General features: G+C 34.1%; 1 protein-coding gene across 3 annotated transcripts in view; it reads right to left on the bottom strand.

The window, feature by feature from the left end:
- Positions 1 to 3,927: 3,927 nt before the first annotated feature.
- The window catches only part of LOC148940122 (protein disulfide-isomerase-like), a 281,993-nt gene continuing 270,928 nt past the window's right edge, over positions 3,928 to 14,992 (bottom strand). For 2 of the 3 annotated variants that reach the window (XM_089106293.1, XM_089106292.1), the window contains exons 7-9: positions 12,747 to 12,917; positions 9,396 to 9,524; positions 3,928 to 4,098 (exon numbers count right to left, since the gene is read on the bottom strand). In XM_089106293.1, coding sequence (XP_088962419.1) covers positions 3,943 to 4,098; positions 9,396 to 9,524; positions 12,747 to 12,917 — 456 coding nt within the window. In that variant the 3' untranslated portion in view covers positions 3,928 to 3,942. Of the gene's footprint in view, positions 4,099 to 5,651; positions 5,814 to 9,395; positions 9,525 to 12,746; positions 12,918 to 14,992 lie in introns of those variants that run through there. The other variant, XM_089106294.1, reaches the window with a different exon arrangement.

Raw genomic sequence — 14,992 nt, 5'->3', positions numbered from 1 at the left:
ATTACGCTTCGAGTAATGCCAAAGTATGTTTTCTACGCTTTAAAATATTGTATTACTAGCTACTGATATTACATAATTAATCTGTTATTTTTGTACTGTTTAATAACTATCAGTAACTAAAATAAAATTTACTTTTTTTACTTGAGTTTTAAGAGAATTAAAATTGTATACTAAAACACATCAATATAGTCGTCGATAGAAGACTATGGAAAACCTTATAGATTAGTCTGTTATATTATATAGGTTACATAAAGTGCTAGTTTTGTAAAACACTACAAACATAGGGAAAAAATCCACAGTCAGTTTATTTGTACTAGTTTTACGATACATGCGACATACGGTTCGAAACAACAATTTCGGTTCGTTTTCAGTTTAAACTTCACTCTTGACTTCCATCGGAAATTTTTTTTTTTTTAAAGTAATGTCAGTAGGTGAGATACATATCTAATCGAAAAACTATGACGTAATACTATAGAGAGAGTGATAATTAGGGTTGCCAACTGGACATATTCTCATGTGTCCATACAATGACATATTTTACAAATTTGGTACATAGAATGTCAAAAACGGGGCACATTTTGTAAAAATGCATGACATAAAACATAACATTTCACAAATGGATATATATTTAGGTAAAAAAACAAACAAATAACGTCAATTTTACCAAAGTAATGCTTTTTCCTATTTTTTTTTCTTTTCTTCTTTTTTTTGCATATAGGTTTTGTCATAGATTTCAGTGAAGGATTTTCTCCAAATAAAGAAATTTACATGTTTATATGAGTTTCATGATTTCATACTAATTCATTTTGTATGAATGTCTTATATGGATTTTTTCATAAAATCGCGAAGAAAGGAAGAAAACGAGGACAATTAACAGCCAGTGAAAAAATTGAAAATTATGCAAATATTTCGGTCAAGACATCCGCTTGACCGTCCTCAGTGCAGAATAAAACTGATTTAAAATATAAAAAACCAAACCTTAGAATAAAAACACAAAACTAAAATTGGACGACCCTTTCGCAGTAACGGTGAAAGGGTAACTGAATAAAAAACACAACTCTAAATGGCATTTCACTATTTCATTTTACGTAAAGCACTCTTAAAGGCCAATTGCTTTCCAGTTAGATTATTATCAGAGATTTTACTTGATTGCACAATATAATTTTGTGGATGTATGTAAAAACCATCAGAATTAATAATTTCATCATAAATGGGACTTAGAAAAGTTTCCCCAGTGTTCAGATAACCTCTCCCGCAATAGCCGTTGGGTTCTACCAACATAAAAACAGCAGCAGGAACAAAGAATTTTACAAACACCATTTCCGAGAATGGGACTGGTTTTATTTTTGTTGTCGTTGAAAAAACTCCGTATAGTATTTAAATTTTTAAAGGTGACATTAGGATTATGTTTTTTAAGGATTCTTTTCAGCTTGTCACTCAGTTTTGGAATGAAAGGTAGAACAGTGAAAAGTTTCTTATCATCCACCAATCAGACGATATCTGTTGGGGTTTGTGGATTTGATGCATTCTTTTCTGCCTTTCTTCGTCTTTTTTATTTAATGATTACACGTCTTTTTATGGGGTACCCATTGCAAAATAAAATGTCCTTTATATATTTTAATTCTGAAACTATGTGAGGCTCCGAGCATATTCTTATTACTCGGTCAACCAAAGAAATAACAACTCCTCTTTTTATGCAGGGAGAGTGGTTGGAGGAAAAATGCAAATACCTATCATTATGCGTAGGCTTTCTATAAATAGAAAATTCAAGGCCAGGAGACTTATTAAAAATTAAGACATCTAGAAAAGGAAGTTTGTGGTTATGTTCTAGTTCTAAAGTGAACTGAAGGTTAGAGTCCAAAGTGTTTAGATGAGTTAAGAAGGAGTTAAGTAGCCCCCCTCCATGCTCCCACACAGAAATAAAATCATCCACAAACCGACCCCAGAACCGGTTTTTCATAGGAAACACCGGGAAACACCCGGTGTATCACCAGGGCTGATAAAGGAAACGAAATTGTTATCCTTGATAAAACTTCATATAATAAAAAAGTTACAGATATTTTATGCGACACCCATACTTACAAACCCATAGATTCAGACCCCACCGATAAGTTCACCCGTGTAGTACGAAAGGAGCTGGGAATTTTGCAAACTGAAAGACTTATTACTCCACAAATGTATAAACTATTTGTCGCCTTTAAAAACTAAAATACTATACAGAGCTTTTTCAACAACGGCAAAGATAAAACCAGCCCCATTCTGGGTAGTGGTGTATATAGAATCCCTTGTTCTTGTGACTGTTTATATGCTGGTAGAACCCAACACAATTGGGGGAGAGGTTATCAGAACATAGGTCCTCAATCGACAAGGCCATGAGGCTATGCCAAAGGCCTGAAGTTTTTGATTCCACCTTGGCTCAACTTGGGCATGAGGGTCCACATCATTTCTTGTTATTTGATGAAACCTCCATTGTTGCCCCTGTTGTAAGTCTGGCGCAATTTTTTAGGGAGGCAGTTGAAATAAAAAATCACCAAAAGGTAGCTCTCAATAGAGACACAGGAGAAACTTTTCTAAGTCCCATTTATGATGAAATTATTAATTCTGATCGTTTTTACATACATCCGCAAAATTATATTTTGCAATCAAATAAAATCTCTGATAATAATCTAACTGGAAAGCGATTAGCCTTTACGAGTGCTTTATGTAAAATAAAATTGTGAAATGCCATTTAGACTTGTGTTTTTATTCAGTTACCCTTTCACCGTTACTGAGAAAGGGTCGTCCAATTTTAGTTTTGTGTTTTTATTCCAAGGTTTGGTTTTTATACTTTTATCAGTTTTATTCTGCACTGAGAAGGGTCAAGTGGAGGGCTTGACCGAAATATTTGCATAATTTTTCAATTTTTTCACTGGCTGTTAATTGTCCTCGGTTTCTTCCTTTCTTCGCGATTTTATGTTTTATCGTGATTAGCCAGTGTGGTCTCATAAATTATTCATGGATAATTTCGTTTCCGTTATATTTGGTATAGGTTTTGAGATAGGCTATTTTGATATAGGTTTGATAATTGTCGCTTTAATATAGGTTTATAAGACGTCTTTTGATCAATAAAACAACTATTATGTACCAAAAAGTTGGCAACCCTGGTAACAATATAACTTCTCCTGAGAGTGGAAATTAAACTAGTCGGTTGGTTTGGGGATGCCTAAAAAACATTCCTTTTTTTATTATTTTTTTTTCTCTATTGGCCTCATCCCATTGGTTTCTTTTATAGTTTTCTTTATAAATAAAAGGAGCATCTTGCTCTTGCATTATTCCAAAAGCTTACTTTTGACATGAACCGGTCTCAAACTATGACGACGAGGAAAGAAAATCCTTGGCAGTAACAATGTCATTGAAAAACCAATAATATACACCAGTACTTTCAAAATTGGGTGTCAATTAAAGTAGTTAAGATGCTGAACCTGGGAAATTAATGGAAAGATGAAACGCTGAACAAAACTAACTTATTTTACAATAAAGCAAACGTTTTATTGTGTTTTGATCTGAAGTACCTGAAAAACAGAATATTGTAATTTAGGACCCCCATTCGTATTTGTTGGCACATCAACCCCCCCCCCCACCATCTAAGAATATGTTTACATCTCCTCATCTATATACTTATGTGAAAAATTGTGGACACTAACGAGCTTCTGTCACAAGAAACAAATATGAATAGTACTGATGTAAGTAAACAATGGTTGTAGACATTTGATCACGTGTGGCAAGAGAGTTTAAAGGCAAAAACTTAAATATGAATCATTACTGAAAATACTTGATATTGTATGTAAATTATCTTAAGTTCATAAAACTTAGACAAGACCCCTGGGGAAATAAAAGTTATTGTGCTAAAGTATGCACTTGAAATGAATACCATTAAAGAAAATTTCTAAGCTTTTGCTTTTTCTAAGCAAAAAGCTTAAGCTTTTTTTTGCTTTTACAACAGTCGTAAAATTTACACACCTTTGCTTCTGGAGTAGGCTCTTCAACGACTATTCCAGTTTCATCTGCAATAAACTTCACAAAGGCCTCAAGGGTCCTTTTCTCTTTGTAATCCACAACCTACAAATTTGGCAAAACAAAAAATCCATGCAATTAGTTAGCATAACTCTACATAAGCGTAGCTCATAGAAGGATTTAGGGCTTGGCTATGGGTTTACTACAGATCATACATAGGGTATACGTTCCGTTTATCTACCAAAAATAATCACTGCTGAGATCAGATATTAGCACCATCATTTATTACAATTATTAGGCACTTTCTAAAAAAGTGCGCATTGCCTATGCGGGTGTTGTCACTAGCCGTCGCAATTCCAGCCGTAAATATCTGGCTCGTCTTTATAATGCAGTAGCTTTGCCTCATGTCTTATACCTGTCTCCTTTTTGGAAGCTCCCGAGTGCACGAAATAAGAAAGACATAAGGTTGGTATTTTTCAAGTATGACCGATATCTGCTTCAAGTGTCACCTTTTGTTAGAAACCGCCATATTGTTGCGAAATATGGAATTGCTGAGCCTCTGAGTGCCGTGGAGGAGGTAATCCAGAATTACGTGAAAAAACTAGAGCTTCTGGACAACGAATGGGCCCACCTTCTCAAATAGTTATGTTATTTTGTAGTTCTTTCTGTTCGTATTTGTTTTTCTAGTTAGTCTTGCTTTTTCTTTCTTTTCTTGTTTGTGCTCTGTCTTTTTCTGTTGATTGTAAGACGGTTTATTAATAAAATTCATTCATTCACAATTCATAATCAGAAACATGTCAAGCAAATATATCAATAGAGTGTATATCTATGCAATGATGAATTTGTTTAAATCATTTTTTTTGAATTTCAAGTAAAAGCTGGTGAACTCCATCGAGCTTATTTCAGCGTAAACTCCAAATAAAAGTGGGTAAGCAAAATCTTAATCAACAATTTCCTCTTTTTTTCCTACAATAATTAAGTCTCCGTTATAAAAGAAAATGACCATCTCAAAGAAGGAAACTACTGTTTCATAATTTGAAATGAAACAGAAATTTGGATACTGTGACACATCTATATGTAACTATAGATCGTTATTTGTATAATGTAATGTAAAGACTAGTTATTCATCGATTTTTTAAGTTTATTATTCAAAATTTTCCCAGTCCCAACCTACGACCTCTTTTTACTAGACTCTAAATGTCAATGAAATTACACACTACAGATCTTTAAGAGACCACAAAAACGTAACGAGTGGACCTGAAGACAGATTAAAAAAAAAAAAAAAAAAATAGGTGCATCTGGCTTCAAATTGTTATGAAAGTAATCTCTTAGACGGAATAAAAGGAAAGAAGCATAATTATCGCTTAACATTGGCTTAATTAATGTTTAGTTATATAATGGCTTCAATCCCCGCCCAACTTCTTATTGAATTACAGTTTTACGGTTTAGAAACACTACAAAAAATTGTAGTTCGACCACAAATCACAGAAAAGAATGTAATTGGTTCATTTTTTGGACAATAAAATATACTTCTAAGAAGGCGACAATTAAATTCTGATCTAAAGTAAGCTTGCAAAAATTCTTGACAGAGCTGGATATACCCTTATGTATAGCTTATGTAGCATACCCATAACCAAACCTTTCTGGGTTAGGCAAAGATAAAGCTAATGTATCTACAAAAATGCTGAAGACTGAGAGCTACTGATAAAATGTTTCATGCAGTTCAATACCTCATCAGGAGCAGCCTGTCCATATGCTCCACCAGTTTCAATAAATTTGGACATCCCTTCTAAGGTGCGTTCACCATTGTATTCCACAACCTGAATGGCAAAGATTTCTTTAAACTCCAAAATGTAACTGAACCTGACGAGCAAGCAGGGTTAGTACCTCTAGCGTGTAATAACTAGTTCCAGTTATATTCCCCCCTTTTAATTTAATATTAGCTTTAATGTCTTTTTCGCTGTCAACAGGAAGATTTTGAAAGGCTCGCTGACTTATAAAAAAAAGGAAGAACTTAAATAATTTAGCGTTTTAAGGTACTTTTTTTTCAAGTAATTTTTCGACGATTTATCTAGTCGTTTCTTCTCAGATTGGTGACAAGCCTTTAAGAAGAATAAGAAGAGAGGCCTTCTGACCAGTTCAGAAAAGAAAATGGAGAAAATGCCAAGAAACAGGCTATCTTCTTATGCGATAAGAGAGCAGATGTAAAGTGAAAGACCAAAATAATAGAAGGCGTTCACAAATTGAGGTTGTACCATAATTCAAGTTTTGGGGAGGTGGTGGTATGCAGTAAACTTTGCTGTTCAACGCTTTGCCGTTTTCGTTTGTTTTTATTTTCGTTGCTATGAGCCAAAATTCAAAGATTTTAAGGAAATTCTCTGAATCCAAGTAGTATATCCCCAAAAATCTGATCTATAGCTTAAATGATCTACTACTCATCTCAGCCCAGTACTTAAACATCGAGCAATTATTTTTTCTAAAAAAAAATAGGGAATATTTTAAACCATACATATTTATACTAATAACAATAAAAAACATTCGGCGGCGTAACCCATATACCAGGTTGCCCATATGCCGGTAGTCCTTTACTAAGTTTAGTCATTAAACCTTGAGCATCTGTTGAACCTCTGTTTTAAGCAGTAAGCACATGGCTTTTTAATGGAAAAGGCTGCTAAAGTAAATTGTTCAAGATGGATGTGTCGCGGAACAAAGCTGTTTTTCAAATACTCAATTCAAGACATTTCCTCCGTCAGATAATAAAACTATATTTTAAGCCTAAGTTATGGTTTTCATCTTGAAAAGAAGTGGCACAAGGGGAGAAATATCAGTATGAGCCTAATTTATATATAATGGAGACAAGAGGTATTAAAGTCCGTCGAACCTTGCAATTTATAGGTTGGGATGGTCTCAGGTCGCGACAAACCCTGCCTTACTAGCCCTACTCAAACAAAACTGTAAAAAAAAAAAAAAAATTAAAAAGTATATATACATAGGAAAACATTAGCTTGAAAAATGCCTTCGTTGATTCGTAAAAAAATGTTCAATAACCTTTCATTGAAATAAAGGAAGGAAAGTATAAACATAAACAAATCTAAATAACATAAACAAATCTAATAACAAATCTACATAACAAGTCCCATAAACAAATCTAAATAACATGAAATGTTGATTGCCAACAGTATATAAACCTGAAGCGTCAAAAGCTACATAGTTTATCGCCTAACTAATTAGAGGATCCAGGAGAAATGTTAAAAATAGAAAGTGACGAACTTTTGCGGCAATAACAATCTTATGTATAGATTCTTTAAGTTACTAGCAAAATAAAAGCTATAGCTAAAAACATTTAAAAACTGCTCACGCGTGCTAAAATTATAATTAAATTTAAAAAATTTCCGTCTTTCAACCATATTTTTGCAACACAAAACGATTAGGACACTTCATCTGTCTTTCCTCTGATGGCTCTTATGCAAAAAATCGACAATGAATAAATCGAATCTCAAGAGTGTACGATCTCCCCCCCCCCTCCCCCCATCAGTCTATATATTCATGTTTATGTAAAACTGGAATTTTATCGTTTATCAAATTAAGCCCCCTTCCCCTTCAACCGAGATAAATCCCTACGCTACAACTATACTACATCAGTGTTCGACAAAAAGTAACAATGAATATGAAGAATAAAAGAAAATAAACATTATTAAAAAAACAGAACGAGTGATTTTTCGGCCATTCTTTACATTTTTCCTTCTCTTTTTTTTTGTCAAACGTCATATATATCCCAGTGTGGTCTTAGAACGTATTTACTACTTGAGTAGCGTCAAATTACGAAAATGAATTAACAAAACAACGTTGAGCAAGTATCTAAAACAACCTCTTCGAAAAGTAACAGTTCTATTTAATGTGAAAAAAGAAGCATAGAGGTGACTAATATAAACGGCGAGTTAGCCAGTCCCGCTTTATCAATAAAGCACACAGCTGAAGTAAAAAGTAGCTATGAGCTAGAACAACGTATTTCCCTATATCTAGCCCCCCCCCCATTCCTCATGGACTTCCTTGTTCTGAGGTAGCAACAAGCCTCTATCCTAGACTTTCCACACTGTCGCTTTTACAGTCAAACCGGATTCGCAAACCGAATGGGACGAGCAACAATAAACTTGCCAGTATCACATTGACAAGTCATGCTTCTCATCACCAAATTTATTTTGTCCGTTCCCATACATTTTATTGCCAAGAAAATGCTGAACTGACAAGTGTAAAGCTTTCTACGAAAAAAACGGAGGTCTAATTCCTAGAATAGCGAATCAAACAGGGAAATAAAAACTGGCAATATACATAATAACTATTTAAAGATGAAGTAACTATATACAAAAAATAAATCATATTATTCAGCTACAATTGTTTATTTATGTTTTTATCCTAAGAATCACCATATTCTTAAGAAAATCGTTGAAGCCCTTGTCTTGATCTCTTTTGTTTATTAAAACATTTAGATAGATACTGAATTTAAATAAAAAAAGAATAGGCTGGGAGTATAGGCTGAACGAAAAGAAGAAGAAAACATAAAGTAGGCTACAAAAAAAAAAAAAAAAAAAAAAAAAAAAAAAAAAAAAAAAAAACCGACGCCCAAAAGAAAGCTAAGTGTCATGCGCAATAAATAGAACAAAAGTATATTTCCAACTTGGCGAGAAAAAAAATATAGAAATAAAAACGTTTTCACAATTTTCCATGTGTTCAACGAGTGACACTTTTTAACTGATTCAGGCGGAGAAATCTCAATCTTGAAATTTCTTTTTTTTTCTATCAAATTGAAAGGTACGCACTTCTGTATCAATAAATTTCACTGAGGACCCTTGTGAGGGTATGTTCGATTTTAGGAAGCACAAAATAAATTAGCTTGAATAACTTGGCACACACTCTAACAGCTTCGATGGTTAGGACACGTTCAGCGTATGTCACCAGCCTAACAGCCTAAAATAGCCTTTGAGCGAAGAATAATTGCGTGTCGCCCGAGGGGATGACTTCCCAAGCGCTAGTGGAAAAACTTTTCTGACCACCCCACCCAAGTACTGCAACAAACAGGGAGGCATGCCGAAAATATTGTTACGCGTATGATGCCATTAGAGAAGCCCCGAATCGGTCAACCCGACCGGATGGGAGTTAAGTAAGTAAGATAATATTTGAGTAATTTAAACTTAGCTTTTGAAAATAGATTTAACAAACTATTGCAAGATTTTTCACTAGGCAGGGATGACATTAAAATTTCCTCTATTTACGGAAGGGTAGTAGACCAGTGACAATAAACAGAAAAAAAGGAAACTAAGAATCGTTCAAAGTGGAAGTAAGGAGGAATTTAAGCAAGAAAAGAAGGTCAAGCACAAAACAACCAGAATAAAGTACATTCTTACCTTGTTGTCTCCTTTTTTGTAAAGTTTAATAGTAGGGAAGGATTGAATTTTGGTGTCTTCTAATTCATTGACAGTGGCATCCATTTTGGCTATAACAATACTTTGGTTGTCCTTGTATTTCTCGGCAAGCTAAGAAAGCAAATTGATATTCAAAGAAACGTTAAAGCACCCGTTTGTTAAAAATGGCAAAATTTAAGGACCCTCGAGTTGGCCTAAAAATACAACTAACGCAAAACAAATTAGCCAAGGTTAGAGGACATGTGTAAGGTTCAAATGGGTCCATTGAACAAAACTCAATCATCTTTCCGCGTGACAAATAAAACATACGTAGCTTCAAGCAAAACTAATCGTGCTTTTAATATATGTGTTTTATTTGTGTGACCAAAAGAACAAGAAATAGTGATTACTTCATGTTTAAAGTTTGATTTCCCCCCTTAAAGACTTTAAAGCAAAATATTACCTCAATTATCTTTATTTGCATTCCCCCAAAATCAAATTAATTCGTCCAGTTGTACTTCGTATTTTTTTTTCCACAATGTTCCATGTGATTTAAATTATCCGCTATCACGGGATGATCGAATGGAAAATTATGGAAGATAACTTTCCATACTTATGGAAGATAATCTTCTAAAGGTAAAGAAAACTGACCCATTTCTGTGGATGCTTGAATAATGCAGTTTTATCTTAGTTTTGACAAGATTTTAAAGAAACTAAATATCAGCAGGGTCTGGGAGGGGCAGTTTTTATTTCCTTGCACAATCTTCCTTTCGATTATCCCTTCATTACAGATCATTCGAATCACATGAAACATTGACACCATGGTTGCATCAAATGAAAAGAAAACCCGTTACCCTAGAATAAAAGAACAGAGGACGGGGGGGGGGGGGGGGGTAATTTAAAAAAAAATACAAAAGAGTTGAATACATAAAATGTAGGAAATTCGAACGATCTTGGCATTTTTTTTTGCCCGACCCCGAAAGCCCCCTAGACCCACCACCTAATAAAAAGAAAGAGGAATCTTGCCCCATGGCGGTCTTTGTAATACACTCGTAAAACAGGTTGTAGCTCTTATTTAACAACAATGGCAATTGATGCGGCTTAACGTTTAGAGCCTTAGCCCTTTATTGACCTTGCTCATTTCATTAATAAAAGTAAGAGGAACGGACTTCAACTGGCTTTTAATGTATCAAAGACGAACAGGAGAACAACATTTGAATTTTTTTAGGAGTATTTCATATCATATTACGTAGATAGGAGGGTATGAAAGTTCAGCAGTAGGTAGGAAGAATGCCTATGTCACCTGAACTTTACTCTTTAGTTGATTTTTTCTTATTTTGTAGATGCACCATTTCTTAAAATAAACATCGCTGTAATCATACTGTAAGCTAATTAGAAAAAAAAATCGGAACAACTTTTAAAATTACAAAACGTGGCTTTTATTTTAATTTTATCGCTAGGGCCAGAAATGGAATATAATTTTGCACTTGGTTTATACGAGTATATGCATTCATCAATCGTATAACTGAGTTTATTGCCTACCCAAATATTTTCCATGGCCTTTTTTTTTATATCGAAACGGCATGATAGCAATACTGATTATTTGAAATACAAATATTACAATCTACTTTATTTTTATCTCAATTGTAACTAGTTGAACTGCTTATCTACTTTATTATTCCTCATTTAGCTCCATTTACATGTTGTAACTCTTAAAACAAAACAGCATATCCAAAATAAACGAAGAGGAAAACTACTTGGAAAATTCCTGAAGAATTTTCTAATATCAAGTGGTGGCAATCAATGGGAATTTTCTTTTTTAACGAAAATACAAAAAGGAAGGTATTTTTCAAATTCAAAAGGCCGGGGGCAATGTAGTCAATTTACCCAGAAACTAACCAGTCCTGAATGCGTCTCCTATCACCTCTGAACAATGGAACTAGTCAGGTTGACAAAGCGTTAAACTTGTTTGAGGGTTAAACCACCTAAAATCCCCTGTCCCTTAGCCCAAAGTTTATCATATTGGTAAAGACACATAAAAAACAGATAATGCATTCCAGCCACATTGCTTTTTACTTAAGCAGGGCTATTGCGCTGCTCATGATTAAGGCGCAATTTGCCCCAGAATTTGTTGTTGTTAGCTCGATTTTTTTTCCTTTTCCGGGAGAAACAATAGTTTTTTCTCTCGTACATTACGGTCCTCTTAACCAAAATGCTTAAGGATTTAAGATTTGAGCCAATCATAGTTAGTTTGCCTCTTTTTCTCATTTTTCGGGAAAAGCGCCATGCCCTAAAATAACTGTCTTTTGGTTCACAGGTTGGTCCAGTGACTTACGGCTGTAAGTTTCAAACTGGTCGGTGAGAACCAGATTTGAAACCCCTGGAAACTTTTGTAAATAAAGTAACCAAGCTGCATATAAGCAAATTTCATGTTGTTTTTTACCCCCCCCCCCCCAAACAAAAATTTAGGATAAGGCCTTGGCGGCAGCACTTTACTCCTCATCTAAAGATAATTTTTAATTTTAATGTGGCTCTTCTGCTTTCATTTAAAAATCTTAGTTTTTATAAGTTAATTTAAATTTAATCTTGATTTATTAAAATTTGAGTTTCAATCTAAGCTCTGGATTCGTCCTGAAATTTTTTAAAACAAGACAGAAATTTCTATCCCAATATTTTGTGAATTATAGAAGAACTAGGGCTAGGTTTGTTATCAGAATAAATACTAGTATAAAAGAAATACACAATAATATCTTTCGTACGACATTGCAAAAATGGTTATTTTCAGACTAAATTAAAGTGAAATAGATCATTATAATAAGCCATAATAAGTTAACTATGTTGTATAATAATAACTTTGCTATGTAACGCAGGAAGGAGCTAGTATTTTTGTTTTCCCCTCTCAGAAATGAATCTGAGTTATGAGTTTCCTTTATTACTTGAGGTAGCCAATAACTCATTCTATATTTTTCGTAAAAGAACCAAAAAATTTGAAAATCCAAAGCTTGACTCTATTATTAAAATATAACATAATTCAATTTTGCTTTCAGGAAAATATCAGTTTCTACCATGACTTGTTGACAAGGATCAAATTTCATTCTAGGATTTTCATTGGTTTTCAACATTTTGCATGTTATGCAATTTGATAGAAATTTTTCTAAATCTGATATCCGATGTTGCCGTATCACTGGCACTAGAAGCTATTAATTCATATAAAGTCCATCTTTAAGTGCTAAAGATCCCCTTCTGTTTAGTTTTCTATTATCCTTCTTCGTTTAATTTCCTACTTTGATTGACTAGCCTTTTATTTATGCTTGTTTTAGCATCAAACCGTTGGCAACTAACAACAAATATTACCTTTTCATAAATAGGGGTCAGTTGTTTGCAATGTCCGCACCACGGAGCGTAAAATTCCACAAGGACATCTTTGGTGTCATCAAGGACAACTTCACGAAAATTCTTGGCCACTAGAACCTTCACAGGTTTGCTATCCCAATCTTCAGGAATTTCTTCAGACAAGAGGTGAGGCTGGAATAAAAATGAAATGAATATTACACCAGCACCTGATAGTTTTTTTTTTAATGTATGTAAGAGAGGGGGAGAAGAGAAAGAAAAACCGCCTGAATAAGATCTAGCTAGAGTGGTCGTTTTTTTTCCCATAAGAAACAAGTTTTCAGCAAAATTTAGAAATAAGAGGGACCATCGACAATTATGGTAACTGACGTGTTTCAAACAAGTTTAAACAAAATAGGAGATATTTGGCAATTACATAGAAGTCACTAATAGACACGCGGTAGGGTTAATCGTCCAAAAAAATGAAACTAGTTTCTTAACTCGTCAGGAAAAATTCGGTTTAACGACTGAGGAACAAGAGACAGTGTAAGTCCAAGATCTTGCCCATACATGGCCGTATTAAGGGTGGGGGGTTACCGGTTCGGCCCTCTCGATATGTTTGTTCAACTCGTACAAAAGTAGTAAAAATACATGTAAATACATCTCCACAGGAAGATTTTTCTCTACCCCCCCCCCCCTGGACAAAAATCCTGGATACGACTACATACACAGCATTATTTATACTAACAGTAAAACGAATACAGGAATTTTTTTTTATGGAAGCTGAATCAGGATTTTACTCGCCCAATGGGCAAAAAACTAGCATTATCATGCCTTAAAATATAACTCGCTGAATTACAGCAGTTGAAGGGATAGGTTATTAATTCAAATTAATTACAAACATTTTAGCCTCATTCTGATGTTACAACTATTCTGTTCATCAGTTACTACAAAAATTAACTATAAATTGTCCCACCTTTAAGCCATCTAAAACCTAAACAGTTGCACACTCGTCCTCCACTAGACACTACCTCTTTAGATTCTATCATGACGCTCTGGCACCTCTTTTCAATATTTTTCTACCCAATCCTTCGTTATGTACATCTGGTACATCTTTTCAATATTTTTCTACCCAATCCTTCGTTTGGCCATATCTAGACTATCGAAGAACATAATTTTCACTTCCTCCATAGAACGTAAGCAAATTAAACTTGACTAAAGCAATTTAATGGGCAACATCAAGAAGATGAAGACCACACTACTTGTTCATACAAACAGAGGAAGAAAACCTTCACAAAATAAAAAAAAAACATAGTGAGATAAATTACAAAGAAAAGGATGAAAACTATCTGGAAGAAACACAAGAGAAAAAAAAACATCAACCATAATGTTTCACCATACAGCGAAAATCAATATCTGGAATTTTAAAAATATTTTACATAATATCGGTGTGAAATCCCTGAAATTTTAGTGTTTTTAGTTTGAAAAATGGTTAAGTCATTAAAAAATGAAAAAAAAAATCGTATATTTTAAACAAGTTTAGATCTTTCTGCAAGAGAAAGTCAAAGCAACATCATAATTCTGGCATGATGATCCGATAGATATGACACTAATGCAAAGAATGATGAGTCGTATCTCGTAAAAAGGAAGCATCTCGTATTTCCGGTACAAGTTACAGCTGCAGTTTCGTTGCAAAATCATTTGTTTTAGAGGGAACATACACCATGTACAAAAATACTTGTAGATACAACTAGTGTTATAAGTAGAACTAACTAGTTGTAACTAACTATAAGTAGAACGTTTTTGACGGTGTACTGTGTCACAAATTGATGAACAACTGCATTACCTTACTTTATCTTAACCCTTGAGCAAATTTTCAATCCCCCCCCCCCCCCAATCGGTAATCCTGAATGTTACATTTTTACATCCGTGTCTCAAGGTTACCAGACAGGGCTTTTACGAAAAGATATAACATCTCTGGCGAACTATTAAGCAAACAATATATAAATAAATAAAAAAGACAAATTTCCACGATTCATTCATAAAATTAATACTTGATTGAATGTAGCTTATCGCAGAACAGCAGCAGGTCTTATTTGACGCAACAAGTTAGTTTGTGATTATTAGTGCCAGCCATCTCAACCCAATTTCGATATTCCATGATTCATCCCCCAGCTGATTTCTATATCCCCATATTGTTTACATGATTTTTTTCTAATTTGCCCTTTATTTGATATATTGGCCTCCCCCCTCCCCCATGAATTCCTAAG

The sequence above is a fragment of the Artemia sp. Qi Xiang Cuo genome, chromosome 20, assembly GCF_049724085.1.
Source record: "Artemia sp. Qi Xiang Cuo chromosome 20, ASM4972408v1, whole genome shotgun sequence".
NCBI lineage: Eukaryota > Metazoa > Arthropoda > Branchiopoda > Anostraca > Artemiidae > Artemia > Artemia sp. Qi Xiang Cuo.
Note: the sequence above shows the minus strand (reverse complement) of the source record. Positions and strands in the feature narration are given on the sequence as shown.